Raw genomic sequence first — 19864 nt, forward strand, 5'->3', positions numbered from 1 at the left:
GATGCTATGTCCTCCGCACTTCCCACCTTCACGTTTTTCTTTGAGGGGAAGTGCTGTCCTCAGAATCCAGGAGTTTTATCTCATTCCGCTGCTGCTTTGTACATCATTCCCTCTGCACATTGGACACCTTTGCAAACGAACCTGCCTAGAGTCTCATTTTTTTCATTAGCTTTTTGGCAGGAGTGCCCCAACTCACTATGGTACCAGAGGCTCCTTTCCTTTCCCCCTCCTCCCCTTATGTGGGCTCTCAGCTCCAGGAGCCACATAAACATTTTCCTCTGCAAATAAAATAAAATAAAAAGTAGCAGATAAACAGACTCTGCACCACCACCACCCCTCTTTTCCTGAGACATCCTCTTGTTCATGCCCAGATCAACAAAATCAGCCAAGCTCGCTCCACCAGTCTAATACTTTCTCCTTCCCTCTCAGTTTTCACTCAGTGGGGAAAGCCCCCAGAAAATGGTGCCAAAGAGTCACCACATAAAACAGGTATATAGGTGTCTTCAAAGACTGTAAATTTTTTTTTATTTTTAATTTTTATTACACAAAAATATGATATATACAATATACAAATATGAATACCGAACAAATACAATACAAACATATTACAACACAAAACACGAATACATTAAACATACATACTTATTCATTACCGTTAAATCTCTTCAAGTACTTCCAACACCCATTCTGGTACTTAGCTATCTTAACATATACTAATTCCACCACATCCAGCTTGAATTTCTTAGCTTTTGTTTAGCCTGTTGTTATCAAGTTTGTTATCAAGTTGGCATCCTCAGAGTAATAAAGGCCTATAATCTAACTCATCCAGAACAATCAATATATTGAAATGCCGTGCCATATCTATGGTATCTAGCCCACAATATATATCCAGACATTTCCATCTCTTATTTACTATCTTCATATCTTGTTCCTCAAAGCTCTCTGTCAACATATCCATTTCCTAGCTTCTCTCAGTTTAATTAACCAAACATCTTCCCAGGGATTTCTCCTTTTCCAATGTGCATAGATAATTCGACCCAATGTTACCATATAAGAATAAACGACATCTCCCTTACCTCCGGGTCATCCAGTATACAAATCAATTTAACAAAAAATACGAGGATCCAATGTATATCTACCGGGAGAATGTTTGCATAATCTATGTTAGCTCCCCCAAAACTTTCTAGCCATCTTACAATCCCACAAAGGTGGAAAAAGAGCCCTCCTCTTCCCACATTTCCAGCAGGCGTTACTTGCAGTTTTATAGATTTTTTAATCTTTACAGGCGTCATATACCATCTGAAAAGCATTTTAGTATAATTCTCCTATAGTTTGACAAACTGTAAATCTTTTTGTATCTTTCCAAGACCCTCCCAGTGTTCAAGTCAATAGGTCTCTGTAGGTCCTGGACCACTTAACATCGAGTGTTGACAGTTTCATCCCTCCAACTGTCTCTCTTTAAGATTTTGTAATATTGTGAGAGATGCCCTTCCCTTTATATCCAACAGAACCTTATCCAGTTCATTATGTCCTTATTGAAACCTTTCAATTTAAGTCTACTCAAATCTATCTGCAAGCTGGAAATATAAATACCAGTCAATTCATGACATCTACAAGGATAGCTTCCCTCTGTTTCAATGACACAATATTATCAGGTCTCCAAAAGATCAGATCTTTATAGTCAGCCATGAATTCTTATAATCTCTAGTTCTCTAAAGAGGGCTTCTTGAGTAGACACCCATTGAGGTAAGCCAGTATAGAAAATATCCTAACCTTGTCCCAAACAAAAAGGAGGGCGTTCCTCAAAAATGGTGTTTAAATCCCTTATGTTCTTTAACTTTGTCATACCAAAGATAGGCATGAATCCAAACCTCAGATCTACACATTCCAAAGCCATTAGCCTTTCATTCTGTAACTTGACCCAGTTTTCAATCCAGCGTAAACATGAAGCAAATAATACAGTTCAAAATTAGGCAACGCACATCCTCCTCGAAAACTTCATCGGTAGTAATTTCCATCCACTCTAGCCCGCTTCCCTCCCAAAGAAATTTAGAAACTCTTTTTGCCATAAGGCAAAATATTTTCTATCAGCGATCACGAAGGTTTTGAAACAAAATAAAACCGAGGAAGGAATTCATCTTCAAGGTCGCTATTCTCCCGTAAAGGGAGAGTGTAACTTCGACCACGTTATCATATCTTTTTAAACATCTCCCATAGCACCATAATTATTCTGAAACAAATCAATGTTCTTGCTAGTTAAATAATCTAAATACTTGGCCTTGCTAACAACTTTGTAACCTGAATTTTGCTTAGTTCAATGTTCTGATTTATCCTGTTTTTAGTTAGTAATTGGACTTACTCTGATTGACCTTCAACCCAGAAAATTCCGTAAACGACTGCATTGTACTATTTAAAGCTGGCAAGTAATGAACTGGATCCTCAGAAAGCAAATAAGATCGTCCGCAAATGCTCTTGCTTTAAAAGAGTGTTTTTCTCAATACATATCCCTGATGTCATCGTTGAACCTAATATTGTTCATTAGAACTCAAATGCTGCATAAACAGAAGTGGTGACAAGGGCAACCCTGTCTCGTTCACGCTCGATGTTAAAATAATCTGTTTTCTCGCCATTAACTAAGAGCTGCGCCGCCTTTGATGACTATATATAGCAGATATCCATGTTAGAGATTGTTGCCCAAATTCATCTGTCTTGTAATTCTTTCAGAAAACTCCAGTGTATCCTATCAAAGGCCTCTCTTGGTCCACCAATAACAATGCCAGCTTCTTACACAATGGTTTCACACAAGGTTCATTATATTCAGCACAATTCTTAGGTTGTCCTTTCCATGGCGATTGGGCAAAAACCCACATTGATCCTCATGGATATGGTTAGCTAGTGTCCTCCTTATTCTATCGGCCATATGCTTGTATATATCTTATAGTCCACGGTGGTCAATGAAATAGGCCTAAAGTTGTCTATATCCTCTTTAATATTGACATTTTTGGGATTAATACAACAAGGCATCTTCCATTGTTCAGGTAGGCCATTAACAAAATGTCATTAATAGTATCTTTCAAAGGCCAACCAGCACCTCCTCCATTTTTTTATAATATATAGCAGAGAGACCAGCAGGTCTGGGGAATTTATTAATTTTCAATTTTTGTAGCTCTAGATACTTCTTCTGTAGTCCCTCGTTTTTATTTTAAGATTTTCCTCTTCCGTAAAGAACAGTGATGTCTGATGTTTCAAGAAGTCTTGCAATCTCTTAATATTATTATGCCTCTTCTGATTGCTATATAAATTTTGGAATAACCAAAGAGTCACCACATAAAAACAGGTATATAGGGTAGTCTTCAAAAGACTGTATAATTTTCAGTGACTATCTCACAGAATATTTATTTGTTCTTGCCTAAGAAAGAAATATCTAACACCCAGGGAGCAAAGTAATCGTACAAGAGAGAGGGGCATTACCTTTCACTATAAAACTCATGAGCTTTGTGCATGGATACTGGCTTCATGGCAGCTGCCTACCTGCTACTGTGTAGGATCATGATCAATCTAGTTCAGCCTGATTGACACTGTCAGGGCAGTCCACAGATTCAGGTAAGGGGCTTTCCAGGCATTCCTGGAGATGCTAGGGATGAAACTGGGACCTTCAAATATAGTGCAATTGCTTTACAACTGGAGCTACAGTTTTAGCACCATAGCCCCAGCTAATATTTGAACATTAATAAGTTCTTGTTGGGCTTTTAACAAATTCAAGAGTGAGATACACACAATACACACAATATTCATAGTAGTGAATTTTATCAGTCATCAAAATGACAGAAACCACTATTTTTCATAGTGTGCAAGTATGTTGTGTGTTTCTTTATGGCATTAATGCATTAGTCACATTTTTAAAAAAATTACCATAACTACACAATACATGGTTGCTAAGCATTCTAAATATATTAATTGTAGTAAATGAAAAAACATGGTGAAGTACATGTACTAAATGTACAGTAATGAGTTTCTAAATGAATTTTTAGATGTTAATATATTCTATGTCTAATTTTGCAAAATAATGTGTGGTGTCTCAGTTTAAATCTAAATGAAAAGATGAGCTACAGTTATTATAGTCAAGTAATGTTATAATAATGATAAATTTCTTTGAGTTTCCAGTCAGCATAATCTGAATTGTTACAGTGGTCACTGTTTCATTCTGGCCTTACTGAAAAACCAGCACTACCAATCCAATATTTTGTGGTTGCTAGTGCATGGTAAATGATTGCATGCTGTGTTTAAACTAAAGTGAGAATATATGTTGCCTCAGTTTAACGTAGGCAGCAGATCATTCACCTGATCATGTACTTGCCAATACCTGAAAACTTCAAAGGAGAGTGAGGTGCTTCAATTTGAAGTTCCCATTTTCTCTACTATTTCTTTAAGATAAGAAAATACAGATAGATTCGTATATTGTAAATGAGCTCAATTTACAGTCTTCTGTATTTTAAAACACTGAAATTGAACAGAAGATTGAAATACTCTTTTGGCATGGCCCTGATTCTTTTACTTCATTTTCTAAATTCATATCTACTAATATCTTCTGATTCCCATCTGGAAGACAAATCAACAGAGCCCTTCCATGCTTACTGCTATTTTCCAGAGTCTCCTTTCCTCCACATCAAATATCATGATAGTGTAATATGTGGCCTATTGTAACTTTTACATGCTCCCACCCCAGAATACTTTAGGCTGAGACCTGGGCATATTATCCTCTTCTCCCCTTTTCCTTATTGATTCTCCCTACCAGAAGGCTCTATCCACCTGGTAAAGAGAACCCCATGTTCCAATGAATTTAGCATTGTCTGGCTCAAACACTAAGTGCTTCTCAAATTTGGGGAGAGTGCAAGTTGTCAGTGACTCGTGATGTGAGCTAGAATGTGAAAAGGGGGAGCTCATGTGCAGTACCAATGATGGAGGTAAGGGGTGCCTGGGGCTGTCAGGACAGCCATGGTTTGCCATGGAGTTTCCGAGAATGGCAGTTTCATTTTCCAAATGGCGAGTTAATTTTACCCATGTTAAAGCCCTTTTTGCCCTACAATTGGGCCGGATCCACATCTTGAAGGATTGAGCCTGATCCTATCCCCTGGTTTGATCTGTATAGTCCAAACAGGACATTGCGAGGCTGGGGGGAACCTGACCTTTTGGCCCATGTGGACAACCCCTTAGAGGAGATATTTTCCCAATTTTTCTGCTTTTAAAAGACTTTTGTTCTGTGTATGCAAAATTCAGGATTTCCCAAGTATGATTATTCATCTTGTTTGTAAAAAGTCATGCTTTGGATCCATTTCTTTTTGCTTAGAGGTCTCTATTAGAAAGACTTACGTATATACTCAACTATAAGTTGACTTCATAAGTTGAGGGGTGGTTTGGGGGCCAAAATTATGGATTTTGATATGACCTGTAGATAAGTTGAGGATAAAACTTAGGGGCATGTAATAAAGGATGTAAAGGACAAGGCAAAGGAAAACAATGCCAAAGAACTTATAAAACAGCAGCAGGCATAATTATTCGTGCTGATACTAAAGGCTGGATGGATGAGAGAGTAGAATGGGGTCGGTCCTTCCAGGGCAGATTAAACTCTTGTCTTTCACCAGTGTGTGTGTGTGTGTGACTTAAAGTACAGTACTTACATTGATCCGTGGATAAGCTGATTCATTTTTAAAATCAATTCTTTCACCTAAATTTCTAGACTTATACATGAGTATATACAGTACTTGTCTGCATTGTTTTTTCCACTTTGATAATAATAACTTTTTTCTTTCTGTTCTTAAAGTTTTCCTCATTATACTCACCCTGCTTCTAGTCTTTCTTGCCCTTACTCTCATCCTTACCCAGTTTCTAGGCTTTTGCTTGCTGGATCTGTGAAGTTCAGTTTTTAAAAATCAAATATTATATGTTGGGAGGGTTATGCTAGCAAGTGTACATACCGGAATATTTTTCAAGCTTGAATTTTGCCTCGGTAATTACAAAACCTATACTAGTGCAAGTTTAAGCTCCACACATTTATATAAATACTGATTTTTTTTGCCCTTGCATGCACTGATGTAACATCTCTCTCTTTCTGCATGAGAGGAGTAATCATTTAGTCCTCATTCTGCCTCACCTGTCAGAAATGATATGGATTCTGGATAAGGTTTTTGCAATATTGAGGCAAATGATTAGTTATTCTGAACCATTCTGATTCAAATCAGTCCAGACATAGAGATCTGTAGTGATTCTTTACCCCATTCCCCAACCTACTCACTTACGGTCAGAAAAGACAAAGCTTGTCAGCAAAAATACCCAGGAGAGGCATACCTAGAAAAAAAGTAGGAAAATGGTAGCTGCTGGAATTCAAGAGCAGTGATGGCAAACGTTTTAGAGACTAAGTGCCCAAACTGCAACTCCAAACCCACTTATTTATCACAAAGTGCTATGTCCCTCTGACTGTCTAGTAACAAACTCTGGCAAACTCTGTGCTGAGGTGATGGTGTGTGTGTCCACAGAGAGGGCTCTGAGCGCTACTTCTGGCACTCATGCCATAGGTTCGCCACCACTGTTCTAGAGGCTTGACAGTATGGCCATAGATAGGTATAGGAAAATATTCCTTATCCTTTTTCTACCCATCATTCATATCTGAATCTAATTTTTGCCTATTTGAATATTTGCTATCTTGTCTTTCCAATATAGTTCAGTCAACTTACAACCATTAAAATATCACGAGTCTTCATAAAACAGCAATGCAAACAATATAAAACAGAGACAGATTCAGCATTTAAAAGAGAAATCTGTCCCCTACAGCATCTTCCTAGGAAGGCAAAAATCTTCCAGATTTAAGCATTTAAGAAGAATGTCACCTAAACACATGAGACAGCTAGAGAGGAAGATGAATAACCATACCTCATGGAATATAGTGTTCTCTGGTTACTGACACTGAAAATGCCTTTTTTCTTGTCCCTACTACTAAATAAATGTGTTCCTTTGGCAAGGCAAGACCTCTCCACCACATGGTAAGGCCAGTAAGAAAGAAGTCAGTCACTAATACTGTATATATTATTCTATCATCTTTCCTTTCACTTTTCAATAACATATTTTAGTTCCTTTGCTTTTTGGGGGGGAGTATTGCCTTGTTGTGACATTGGACTAGGCACTGAGAGGGTTCGAATCCCTGCTTGCCCATGAAAGCTCATTGGATGACCTTGGACAAGTCACACACTCTCAACCTCAGAGGAAAACAAAGGCAAACCCCTTTGACCAAATTCTGCCATTAAAACTCTGAGATAGGTTTACCTAATTCAGAAATGGCATGAAGGTACACCGCAACATTAGCTAGGTCCCTTCTCATTTATAGTACTATTATTCCCCTTTAACTGACATGGCAACATCCTGTGGAATCCTGGGGGTACTAGTTTGGTGAGATACTAGAGCTTTGGCTGAGTGTTCCAAATACCTCTTCCCTAAACTGTAAATCTTGGGATTCCATAGGATGTTGCTGTGTCAGTTAAAGTGGAATAATAGTGCTATAAATGTGTCATATGAAATTGCCCCTGGTTATTGCATAAATTAAGGAGACAGGTGCAGACAATAAATTGCAAAATCATTGTGGTTGCAGATATAAAGAAAAACACAGAGTGCATTGCTGTACATGTCTGTTCAAAACTAAGCCCCATTTAATTCAGAAACATTATTAGTCTGTTTCAGTATAAAAAGAAGGAAGGAACCCTATGGCATTTTAAATATTAATCAATTTATTTCACCATAAGTTTTCATGGACTCCAGTCTGCTGCTTTGATGGCATCTCAAAAATGAGCTGGAGTCCATGAAAGCTTATGCTGAGATAAATTGGTTAGTCTAAACAGTGTTAAAACTATAGTTTTTTGTGGGTTTTTGGGGCTATGTGGCTATGTTCTAGAAGAGTTTATTCCTGACGTTTCGCATCCTGAAGCCCAGCCATCAACAACAGAACAGTACATAGATTAACATGGGAATTACTCCTCCTTACCCAGGGTCACACAGTGTGTGTGTGTGTGTGTGTGTGTGTGTGTATTTATATATATATATACACACACACAGTGTGCCCGCATTATACACGGCTTTGAGTGTACATGCTCAAGCCATGCAGGAGCGTGTGGGGTGCAAGGGGCGCGCATCCCATTCAGATGAATGGGACACTTGCCAATGGTGCGCGTGTGCCATGCCACCACACACACGAGCCCCATTCAAGTGAATGGGGCTCAAGCATAGGCGGAATTCGCCTTACACAGGGGGGTCCGGAACGGACCCCCCACGTAAGTCAAGGGTGCACTGTATACCCACTCTCTTCCAGGTCAGCATTTTCTGAAGATGCCAGCCACCGATGCTGGTGAAACATCAGCAATAAACTCTTCTAGAACATGGCCACATAGCCTGAAAAACCCACAAAAAACTTTGGATGCCGGCTATGAAAGCCTTCGATTTCGCAGTGTTAAAACTGCTTCCAGTTAACCTGATGAGATTTAATAATAATAATAATAATAATAATAATAATAAGAATAGTTTTTATTTCTATCTTCCCGCCTCTCCTGATGGATTGAAGCGGGATCACAAGTTAAAATTACAATTACAATTACAGTAAAACCACAGTTAGATGAATAAAAACATAAAAATATAAAACATAAGGAGCTAAAACCATAATAGCAGTCAGACACGGGGGGGGGGGAAGGGGGGGGGGCTAGGCTCATATCTTCATAAAGGTTCAGGAGGATAAGCGCGGCGAAAGAGTTCTCTCTTTATCACCTTCTTAAAGATTTTTAGGGATGTGACAAGACAAGTCTCCTCTGGGAGACCATTCCAAAGTCTGGGGGCAGCTATACTGAATGCCTTTAGGGAAGTAGACACATATTTGGATGCTGGTGTCTCCAACAAGTTCTTCCCACTTGTCCTAAGAGTGCGAGGCAGATTGTATAGGGAGATGCGGTCCCGTAAGTAACCCAGACCCAAGCCATGTAGGGCTTTAAAGGTAATAACCAACACCTTGTACTGTGCCTGGAAGCTAATTGGGAGCCAGTGTAGATCTTTCAAAATCGGTGTTATGTGGTCAAATCCTGGAAGAGTTAGTGACCAACCTGGCTGCCGCATTTTGCACTAATTGAAGCTTCCGAACTTGATACAAGGGTAGCCCAAGTAGAGCGTGTTACAGAAATCAAGATGAGAGATTACCAGAGCGTGTACTACAGCTTCAAGGTCCTTTCGGTCGAGGTAGGGTCGCAGTTGGCATATCAACCGAAGTTGGTACCAAGCACTTCTGGCCGTCGCATCCACTTGAGATGACAAACGTAGAGATGGATCCAGAAGTACTCTTGATGTGTGTGTAGAACACAATTTTAATAATTTTCCATTATTAGCTAAATAGGTGACATAATTCTGCATTAAAACATTTAGAAGTGTTTTATTTTGCTAAAGACAAAACAGGAGGTTTTCTCAAAAGAATTAGAAGTAAACAAATGTAAACCCCTCATATAACAAAGGTTTTGTTGGTTTCCAAAGGCCAGTAGATTTATAATCCAGATTTCTGTGTTCTAGAAAGAAGTCAAAAGAAGTTGAAGACCATCAAAGCAAACTCCAGAAACTAGTTTATGAGATTGGAACGTCTGAATCTCGGTATGATTAACAGCTGTGTGTAGACTCCAATGCAGTGTTGCCAATCACCTTTCAAGGAAATTCCCCGATTGGCTTCCCAGAATGCCCCCTAATTTCTTGGAATGGGGGTGGGACTTCTGGGGTGAGGGCAGGACTTCCGGGTGAGGGGCGGAACTTCCAGGTCGGGGGCGCAAGGCACTATGGGAAGGCTAAAGGGGGCAGGACTTCCCGGATGGGAAGTATGTCGGGAGGTTTTCTTTGGACGGAAAGGTATTTTTGGCTGGGTTTTTTGGGTGGGAAGGTTGAATTTCCCTGAAGGCTGAATTTCCCAGAATCTTCCCAGAAATTGGCAACATTGCTCAGATTTTGTTCTGAAACATAGGCGCTGTACAGACCGGCAGATACGGCGCCCTTGTCACATGGTAGGGGTTGGCCGAGGATTCACCGTCCATATTGGCCTTACCCCTAGCACGTAACAGGGGCGTCAAAATGGCAGCGCCCTGTACACATGGGCGCTGCCATTTTGGCGTGACGGACGCATAGCGTGTCTGCATGCCGCATTGCACTTGTGACGTCCTGAGTGCGCCATTTGCGTACTCGGGTGTCACAAACATGACACAAAAAGAACCCGCTTTTTGCGGGTTCTTTTTTCACCGCCAGGAAGCCTCACCATTTGGCAGCTGAGGCTTTCTGCCGGCGGAAATTGCGGCAGCAGACCGCCCTTTTTGGCTGGTCTGTATCCTGCCATAGAGAATCAGATCTTTCTGTTTAAACCAGTGGTTCCCAAATTTAGGTATCTGGATGTTTTTGGACAATTCACAGATTCTGACTATTGGTCATGGTGGGGCTTGAAATACCAACAACATCTGGGCACACAAAATTGGGAACCCCTAATTTAAATAATGATTTTGCACAATCATTTTCCACCTTTTTTGTTTTTTTCCTTCTTGCGTTTGTTATTTTGGTTTCTTTATTCATTTATCACATGCATACCCTGTTTTTCCATAGGGATGGTTTTTCCATTTTTTTAAAAAAAAAACACTTCATTTGTTCTTCCATTTTCCTGTTTATGTTGCATTTCTTCTCCCTTATTTCTGTCATTTTTACACACTGAATCTGTTAACAATCAGGTGTATTATTTTTTTTCAGTTGTAGTGACATTTTTAAAAAGTACAGTGGACCCTTGTTATACGCTGGGGTTTGGTTCCAAGTCCCATTAAATATAATGACATAGCAAAATGGTACCCATTATAAAAAAAAATGGAAAATCAAGGTTTGATATTTGAAATTTATACTTTTTTGGAACATTTTCAAACCGTGGATGCTTGAATCCGTGTATAAAAAGTCCGTGTATAATAAGGGCCTACTGTATACTGTAGTATTATTCTTATTATTGATGATGATGTTGTTTTCAAGTCACACTCCTGTCACCTTTCATAGAACACTGGTTTCACTTAAATACTTTGCATAATACTTAGATTTACTGTAAAGTGCATGTAATGATAAGTGTTTATAGATACATACTTAATGTTGCCGTTAGGAAGTGTGGTCATTTTTGCTTTTAGGTTTAATCATGCTCTGACAGAACGAGAACAATCTTTGCTTGCCTGCCAACAAGCATGCTGCCGTTTACAGGAAGAAATGATTGAGAAAGAGCAGAAAGAGGAAGACCTTAAGAAACGAACCAGCCATTTGGAAAGTGAACTGGAAACAATTAAGAATCTTCTCAGGCAGCGAGAGGAAGAAGTGGTAATGCTTAAGCAAGAAAGGTAATCAGAAATGACTTGTCATGCATGGCGTTACAGGACAGGATGTTCTGCCTAGATTCTCTTTTTGAGAATGTCGTTGAACTACAAGTTGACTCTTTGCAGTTCTCCACACCCAAAATAAATCATTACAGAGCACAGTATATTCCTAGGCAGAGGGAAAAGATGACATTTTAACGAAGAAAACAGTATTTTTAGTGCAGTCCTAAGAATTTTTACCCAGGAAGAGTCACACTGAACTCAGCAGGGCTTATTCCTTAGTATGTCTTTAAGTACATAATGTCTATAACAGAAATTATGATCCGTGTCCAGAGAAATTTAATCTTATTTGTCTCCTTAAATTCAATGGTAGAGGATAGTTACAAGTAACACGTCTCATTTGTTTGTAGTGGAACATAAGTGTGATCAATTTTCTCTGGACTGGGGTAGTAACTCATTTATTTGAGCTTGATATAGCATGTAAAATGTTCGAAGTGCTTGATATACATTTTTCTGGTAGCCTTTACAACAGCTCACTGCAGTGAGCGGTAAGGTGGGGCAGAAGCCAACAAATACTACTGCCCAAGATTTAAAAGCAATCTGTGGGGAAGGAAGATTCATGTCTATCCCTCAGAAAGGAGAGAGGCATATATTTTCATCCTATCTCCTAGCATCACTTCTAGTAAAGAAATGGGGACTTCACAATCGTAATTGCTACTCAGGAGCAGTATCATTTACTGCTCTCCAGATCTCACTGAAGAGTACTGATAGCTTAAAGGATGGGTCAGTAGCACTCCCTATATTGCTGATGTGCATTCAAGGCTAACGAGATTTCAGCTGAGTTCAAGACTTCCATAATTATATCTGTTTCAGTTTTGAGAATTGTGTTTCTGTCACAATCAACTTCATCTCTTTTTTACTGAAAAAAATATTGCAGCATGTGACCTTGTATCCTACATATTTTTCTAAACATGCTATCCTATGAGAGACGTTTGCTGACTCTGCGGTAAGTGGCATTTTCAATTGCTATTGTTGTTGTGTGCCTTCAAGTCATTTCTGACTTTTGGTGGTCCTAAGGCGAACCTATCAAGTTTTCTTGGCAAGATTTATTCAGAGGCAAAAGTCACAGCTGAATCCAGTATGCCCATTGGAGTCACTTATACAGCAGGTATTTTCAGTTTACTTAAAACAGACAGCCAATAATCACTAAAAACATTCAAGGAATATCTAATTTGTACAGAATTATTACAAAATTTTAGTTTGATGTTTTTTTTAAAGCTATGTTTTTAAGTCAGGGCCTCCAAAGCTGCAATATTGGGTTAGGTATATAAATGTAACGCTGTACATGCAAAACTGTTTCTGACTTAACAGTGAGTGGAAGTTGTTATACATGTGGGAATTCTGTCCTCACGTGGAAGCTGCCATGTGGACAAGCTAACCTCACTGTAGAGATCTTTCATTTCATTTCAGTCCTTTTTTTTCTTCTGAGAAACTCAGTGGAGAATTTAACTCTTGTGCTGCCAGGGTTTTCCTGAATAAAATTTTGCAATACTGTATATTTAGAAAATTGCAGAACTCTTGTGCATGAATCCTGTTGTTAGGCCCAGCTAGAGTAGACTCACTGAATCAATAGGATTTACATAAATATTGGCTTGTCCCTGAACAATACATTAATACAGTCGTCCCTCGGTATCTGTGGGCTTGCCATTTGCGGTTTCGATCATTCGCGGATGGCAAGCCCACACCGTCCACAGTGGCAGCACATGCACGCAGCTGCACCATTAGGGACAATGCCCTCCCTCCCTCCCTCCCTCCCTCCCTCCCTCTTCCCCTTGGACAATGGGACTTGAGTATTCACAAATGTTGGTATCCATGAAGGGGGTCTGGGTTTGTATTGTCATTGGTTTACTCTAGATAGGACTATCAATAGGATTCAGGCTCCCTTAATCTATGAAGTTACTATTAACTGGTAGAAGAGCTTTCCACATGAATTTGACCACATATTCTTTCACAACCTTGTTTAGAAGAAAACTGTTAACCTTTGAAGTGGACCACATTCACCTAAATTGTGTGGCATGGCAGTTCTGCAACTTGTTATGGTAATACATGGCACTTATTAAAGCAGAATTAATTTTGCATCCACTGACAATGAAAAACAATGAGAGCTCTGCCCCAGGTTCTTTAGTTCACTCACTCTTTTAGTTTGTAAAGTTATTTAATTGTGAAAAAGTGGAAGAATGTTGCCAATTTATTAAACTCAGGACTAGCAGTACTACTACTTGTCTGCTCCAAGGGGATTCACAATGTGGGTTACATTAGAAGGGCTGGGATTTAGATAAAGATGAACTGCCAGCAAACGTGATTACATCTTCAACTTTTTAGCAGCAGGGAGGATCAGAATGGAGTTGCAGTGTTGGGAAGAGGAGGTTAATCCTTTCCCTGGCTCCTTTCCACAATCTAAATTGTGGGGATTAGGCCTGCTTCTCTTTCTGCTGATAGTCAAAGGTCTTTTCATTAGGCGGACCCTCAATAGCAAACAGGACTTAAATGGACATGCTGAATTTTTAATGGTTTAATGTATTTATCAAGATTATGTTTTACAATTATTTAATGATTGTTTTAAATTAATGTATAATTATATATTTATAATGTATTGTGCTTTAATTAGACATTTTAATATGCTGTAAGATACTTTGCTGTAAGATACTACCTGGGAAGAAAGACAGGATGCCATTAAAATAAAATAAACCTGCATTTGACCCCCAGGAAGAAATATATAGGTATCTATAGGTTTTGCCTGTGGGGCAAAGAACAGCTTTCAGGTATGTGGAATTTAAATTAGGGAACTGGTGCTTGGGAAAAGATGGCTTATTCCATCAGAGTCAGAGTCCTAATCATATACACCAGGGGTGGGCAACCTTTTTGAGCTGGGGGCCAGGTTACTGTTCCTCAGACAACTGGGGGGCCGGAGTCAAAAAATAAATATTTAAATAATTTTTAAAAAATTAAATATATAAATAAACCGGGACAAATGTGGGACAAAATTTTCAAATGGAGGACACTTTGTTTAAAAAAATGGAGGACATGTGAAAAAATTTGCTGATTTTAAAAAAAATGTTAATATAAATACATGTTTCTGAGGCTTCTATAGACAATTGCCCCCCAAAGGCCCTGGCGGCAATCGGCGGCAGGACTGGGCTGGGGCCGGTCCCAAGGCCTCACCGGGCCGGATCCGGCCCGCGGGCCGCAGGTTGCCTACCCCTGATATACACAAACATATTTGCTTCACTATTTTGACTTAGAAAACCCACAAATCTCAACACATTTTAACTTTCAGCTGTCTAGTGGTAGACAGGAGGTCCAAGAAGCACTGGACTCCACATGTTAATCTTGATTTTTTTTAACTTACCAAAATGGTTGCAGTCTGGTTCTTGTTGGATAGCTTCAGGAAAGATAGCCCCTTTGATCCACACCACTCAGTGAGAGTCAAGAAGACCATTTATTAGGCATCTCAATATAAATTAGTTCCATGTAGGTCATTAAAAATATTAGTATGTACAAGTTAAATTACAAGTGAAACTTTGACAGATGGTGACCAGCCATGGTCTGAATGAATAGTCTGCAATTAAAGCCTGGAACTACATACAGGTTCATCTGTCAAGGAGAACCTGCATTTGCTCAATTTCTTTACATCAGGCTTCTTTAGGCCTGGTTGATAAAATTGCAAATCACATAGAAGAAAGTAGCTTAAAATTTAAATAAGTAATTGTTGTGATTTGTTCAGAGGGGACTTGCCTTTGCCTTCCTCTGAGGCTGAGGTAGATCTTTTTGTTGTTGTTAATTGCCTTCAAGTCAATCTCGACTCATGGCAACCCTATGGATGAGACATCCCTGTCCTCCACTGCTCTACTTAAGTCCTGCAACCCCATACCTGTGACCTCCTTGTCCATCCATCTGGCATGTGGCCTTCCTCTCTTCCTACTTCCCTCCACCTTTCCTTCCTTTTCATGGTATGTCCAAACTATGGCGGGTTACAAACGGCCCTCAAGGGGCCGTTTTCCCGCCGCCGCCATTCGCTGCGTAGGGAAGCCCCAGCTGCCAGACCGCGAGGCTTCCCTGCGCAGCAAAAAAGGAGCGGCGAAATGCCGCTCCTTTTTGGAACGCGGAAGTGGCGCCGCGAGGGGTGGAGTGCGCCCTCGCGACGTCACTTCCGCCGTGACACGTCTGGACGCACAGCGTCCAGTACGTCAAAATGGCGCCGCCCATGTGGATGGGCGCCGCGAAAAGTACGCGCTCCGCGCGTACTGGGAAGAAGGGCCGTCAGAAAGGTAAGAACCTTCCTAACCCTAATACGGCCCATCCTAACCCTAGTATGCGCGGAGCGCGTACTTTATGGCGGTTTGTAACCCGCCTATGACTGCCTCAGTTTGGCCATCTTGGCTTCCAGGGAGGTTTCTGGCATAATCTGCTCTAAGACGCATTTGGTTGTCCTTTTCACTATCCATGGGATACTCAGCACTCTTCTCCAGCACCACATCTTGAGTGAATTGATTTTCTCCCTATCATCTTTCTTAGCTGTCCAGATCTCACATCCATACATGGTAATAGGGAATACAATGGCTTGTATGATTCTAACTTTTGTACTGAGTTCTATGTCTTTGCATTTTAGATTCCTTTCTAGTTCTTTCACAGTGACCCTCCCCATTCTTAATCTTCTTCTGATTTCCTGACTGCAGTCCCCATTTCTATCAATGTTTGATCTCAGGTATGGGAATTCTTTTACTGTTTCTATTTCTTCATTGTCTAGGTTGAACTTGTGAAAGTCTTCGATGGTCATTATTTTAGTTTTCTTTATGTTCAACATTAAACGTGCCTTTGCACTTTTTTCTTTGATCTTCATGGCCTGCATCCATAGTTTTTTTGTGGGTCTGACTTTTAGCCATATAGGGCTTTATAGGTAAAAAACAAGAACTAGGAGGGCATTGAAATCAGGACTGAATGATGTGGCTCAGTCAGTGCAGAGACTACACTGGACTTTTGGACTTTAGCTCTTAGACTCCACCAGCCAGGATGTGGCTTGCCCAAGCACTGATGCTGCTTGCTAAAGTGGATAGAATTTTAAGTTGTAATTTAATATAGGTTATGATTTCTGGACATGATAGCCATGTAACCAGACTTTTGTTGGTTGTACAGTATATCTCTTTTCTGTCCTCATGACTGATCTAGGGTTATAGAAATGAGTGTTGTTAAAATCTTCTGCACATTTCATCCATAATGCTGGGAATACCATGGTCATTCTTGGGGCCAGAATGACTAGACAAGAGGGTCTGTAGACATAGTCTCCATAATCCAGAATGAACACTCCTGTATACGTTGCTATTTGAGCCAATGGTGAAGTCTTACAATTAAATCAGCAGACTGACAAACAGAATTGACCTTGACATGTCATTAATCAGTCTACATCTTGACATCTAAATTGCATTAGAACATAAGAAGTGCTGTGTTGAGTCAGACCAATGTCTGGCTCAGCATCTTTTTTCCAAAAGTGGCTAACCTGAATTTAGAGACGGGCTAAAATTTCTCAGAAAATATATTTCCAGTCAGTTCTCTAATATGTCTCTTTCTCTCTTTTTTAAAAGCTGTATCTGAACTGTTGTAGAATTTCAGTACCTCCCCCAAGAAAACTTTACATGAGCTGTCCTCAATGAATTTAAGCATTAACTGGGTTGATTTTTCCCCAGACCATAATTTACTGAACATTTTGTATTTCAGCATTACCTAAATGATTGGGGTGGGGATTGTAATCTTGAAAATAATTTTTGCTCATGTAATTGCTCCTGAACACAAGAAGAACACATAATTTGAATATTTCCATCTCTAGTTTTGGACTATATCAAGCATCTCGAAATTCCTTATAACCATCCTTTAGGGCCATTCAGTGTGTTTGTTCCTAAATTGTGAATGAAGGAAAACAGAGATGGAGAAATAGTGTTTTGACTGAGGCAACTTTGTAAATTTGTGGTAGAGGTGATGTTGATCAGAAAAACCTTACTGCTCACAACTGTCACAACTGCATAATATTGACTTTCACAACAAATCATAACAGTGACAGAATCTGAGTTCCTGCAAATACAAGAGCATTTACATGTCCATTCTATATGTGCTAATTGATGGCCATCATACAATAAGATGGATCATGTATATTAGTTCTCATGTAGGCATCTAATTTAATTGATGTAATACATTCAGTACTGGTTATTGCTTCTAATGCTAAAACAGGGTTGGATAACACCCCTACTGGGCCCCTGGATTATCATAAATAAACATATTGTCTAACTGTCTCTTGGAATTTTGCTCATGTGGCACACAGCTATGTTTAACACCCCCCCCCTTTAATACTGTATTACTATTTTTCCTGTGACGTGCACTGCAAATCATGTTCATTTATGTTCATAGGAATATTTCATGCCAGTGTATCGAGAAAGCCATATATTTGAAATATTATATATTCAGTGGTATACAACAAAATTTAGGCCAGCCATTTTAGTATTTTAAGTTATATTAGTACAGAAATGCTCCTCCCCCAACCGGATTACTGATCCAGTGGCACTGGCAGCAAGCAAAATGAATTAAAAGGAGTCTGTATATTGTGGCTGAATGGTAATCTGGAAGAGAAATCTTGTAATCTAGAGCTTTTTTCCTCCTGTGTCCTCTTTGTATATAATATCTCATTCATGGACTTTGTTGTGTTTAGGGCATCTGTGTTGATTTCCCATCAGAGCAGAACAGAGCAGCTGCAGGAAACACTGAGGCAGAAGGTGCAGAATGAAAAGAGCTGGCAGGAAAAGGTAATATTGGGATTTCAAGTCATCACCATGCTTATGTCTTTTCTGTAACTTCAGTCTGTTGTCCTGTTTCAGTTTCCTGATAGCTTCTGAACTACTGTGCTTTAGCATTCTTTATCCAAACGTAAAATTATTCTCCATGGAATATTACGGTATGTATTTTTATTAATTAGTTTTTAAATGTTATTCTGACACATGGCTCCATAGAACTCTCAGACCATCGTATGACAACTTGGAAGAAAATCATAAAAGCAAGGCTATCAAACTTGCACTACTCTTTGAATCCTCATAATCAAAGCCTGTAACTTCTCAAGATCCTGTAAGCTAAATGAGACTCATCTTCCTCCATCAAACGTGTCTTTATTTGTTTTCTGTTTAACTGAGATATTGTAATCTCTGGCTAGGTGTCAACTTCTGCATGTTTGAATCTGCATTTTTAGTGGATTTCTGAGAAAGTATAAATGTATCATGTGATAAATATAGCCTGGTTTGGTCCAAAACCCAAGATTTGAATGCTGATTTTCTGCATCCTCATAGACAATCCAAATAGAATTAAATTCATGGTACAGTGGATCCTTGCTTTATGTGAGGGATCTGTTCCAAACCCCCCCCCCTGTGCGGAAAGTGAATTCCGCGCATGCTCAAGCCCCATTTAGATGAATGGGGTGCACTCTCGTGTGCAGCGCAGTGTGCACACCATTCATCTTAATTGGGCTTCCCATCCACGTGACTTCAAGTCTGCGAATGGGAAGCACGCATATAGGGCAGGCTGACTGTATCTATTTCTGTTGATCCTGCCTTTACATTTGCAGTTCACATGACTCAAGAAACTTTCAATAATGGTCAGTTATCACACATTTTATTAGCTCTTTCAAACACTACTTTTTGTTGTTGTTGTTTTAACTTCAATATCTTCTGGGGGATATTTTGCTTTTCAATCCTTCTGTTCCCCCTCCCATGTTGTGATATTCTGCCTCATTAAGAAAGCCCAGCTGATAGTAAGAGCTGTTCAACAACGGATCACAGTCCCTCAGAGAGTGGTGGAATCTCCTTCTTTAGTGATTTTTAAACAGGCTGGATGGCCATGTGTTGGGAATGCTTTGATATCTCTTCTAACTCGGTTGTTCCCACTACATTTTAAACTGGATCTCAATCCAGTGTAAACCATGATGGTTCCTACTTAATTCGAATCCCTGAAGTGATTCGGAAAGGGGGGGCCATGGTTTTTACCCATTTAACCCACGTCAAAAAGACACTGGTAAAATAGGGTGTTTTTTGGGCTGAATCGATTTATTTGGAAATAAATCGATTCAGCCCAAGTGGGAACCAAGCAGAATCGAATCGGATTCAAATCTGCCTTGGTTCCCATTGGCAGCTGCTTTCCTGGCCATACCTCCATGCCCCATCCTCAGCCCTCCATCCTCCCGGCCTGCCTCTCTCTTTCTGCCCCGGAGTCTCCTTCGCCCCGGGTATGGCCAGGAAGGACGAGGTAGACATGGTGGGGAAGCCACAGCTGTCACTTCCTGCACCGATTCTTGAAACTGGCACAAACATAGTGAGAACCACGCTGTTTGCTGAACCGGTTTCAGGAATTGATGCAGGAAGCAAATCAAGAGGTAAGTGGGAATG

The 19864-nt window shown here is 39.9% G+C and overlaps 1 protein-coding gene and 1 long non-coding RNA gene across 2 annotated transcripts in view; one reads left to right on the top strand and one right to left on the bottom strand.

Annotated features, from left to right (window-relative positions):
- The window catches only part of LEKR1 (leucine, glutamate and lysine rich 1), a 99829-nt gene that overhangs the window by 61544 nt on the left and 18421 nt on the right, over positions 1–19864 (top strand). The window contains exons 8-10 of the mRNA XM_042460424.1: positions 9589–9666; positions 11211–11414; positions 18145–18238. Coding sequence (XP_042316358.1) covers positions 9589–9666; positions 11211–11414; positions 18145–18238 — 376 coding nt within the window. The remainder of the gene's footprint in view (positions 1–9588; positions 9667–11210; positions 11415–18144; positions 18239–19864) is intronic.
- LOC121926983 overlaps positions 1–19864 on the bottom strand; it is a 102741-nt gene that overhangs the window by 23970 nt on the left and 58907 nt on the right. The gene's annotated exons all lie outside the window — the stretch shown is intronic.

This window comes from Sceloporus undulatus, chromosome 3, assembly GCF_019175285.1.
Source record: "Sceloporus undulatus isolate JIND9_A2432 ecotype Alabama chromosome 3, SceUnd_v1.1, whole genome shotgun sequence".
In the NCBI taxonomy this organism is placed as follows: Eukaryota; Metazoa; Chordata; class Lepidosauria; order Squamata; family Phrynosomatidae; genus Sceloporus; species Sceloporus undulatus.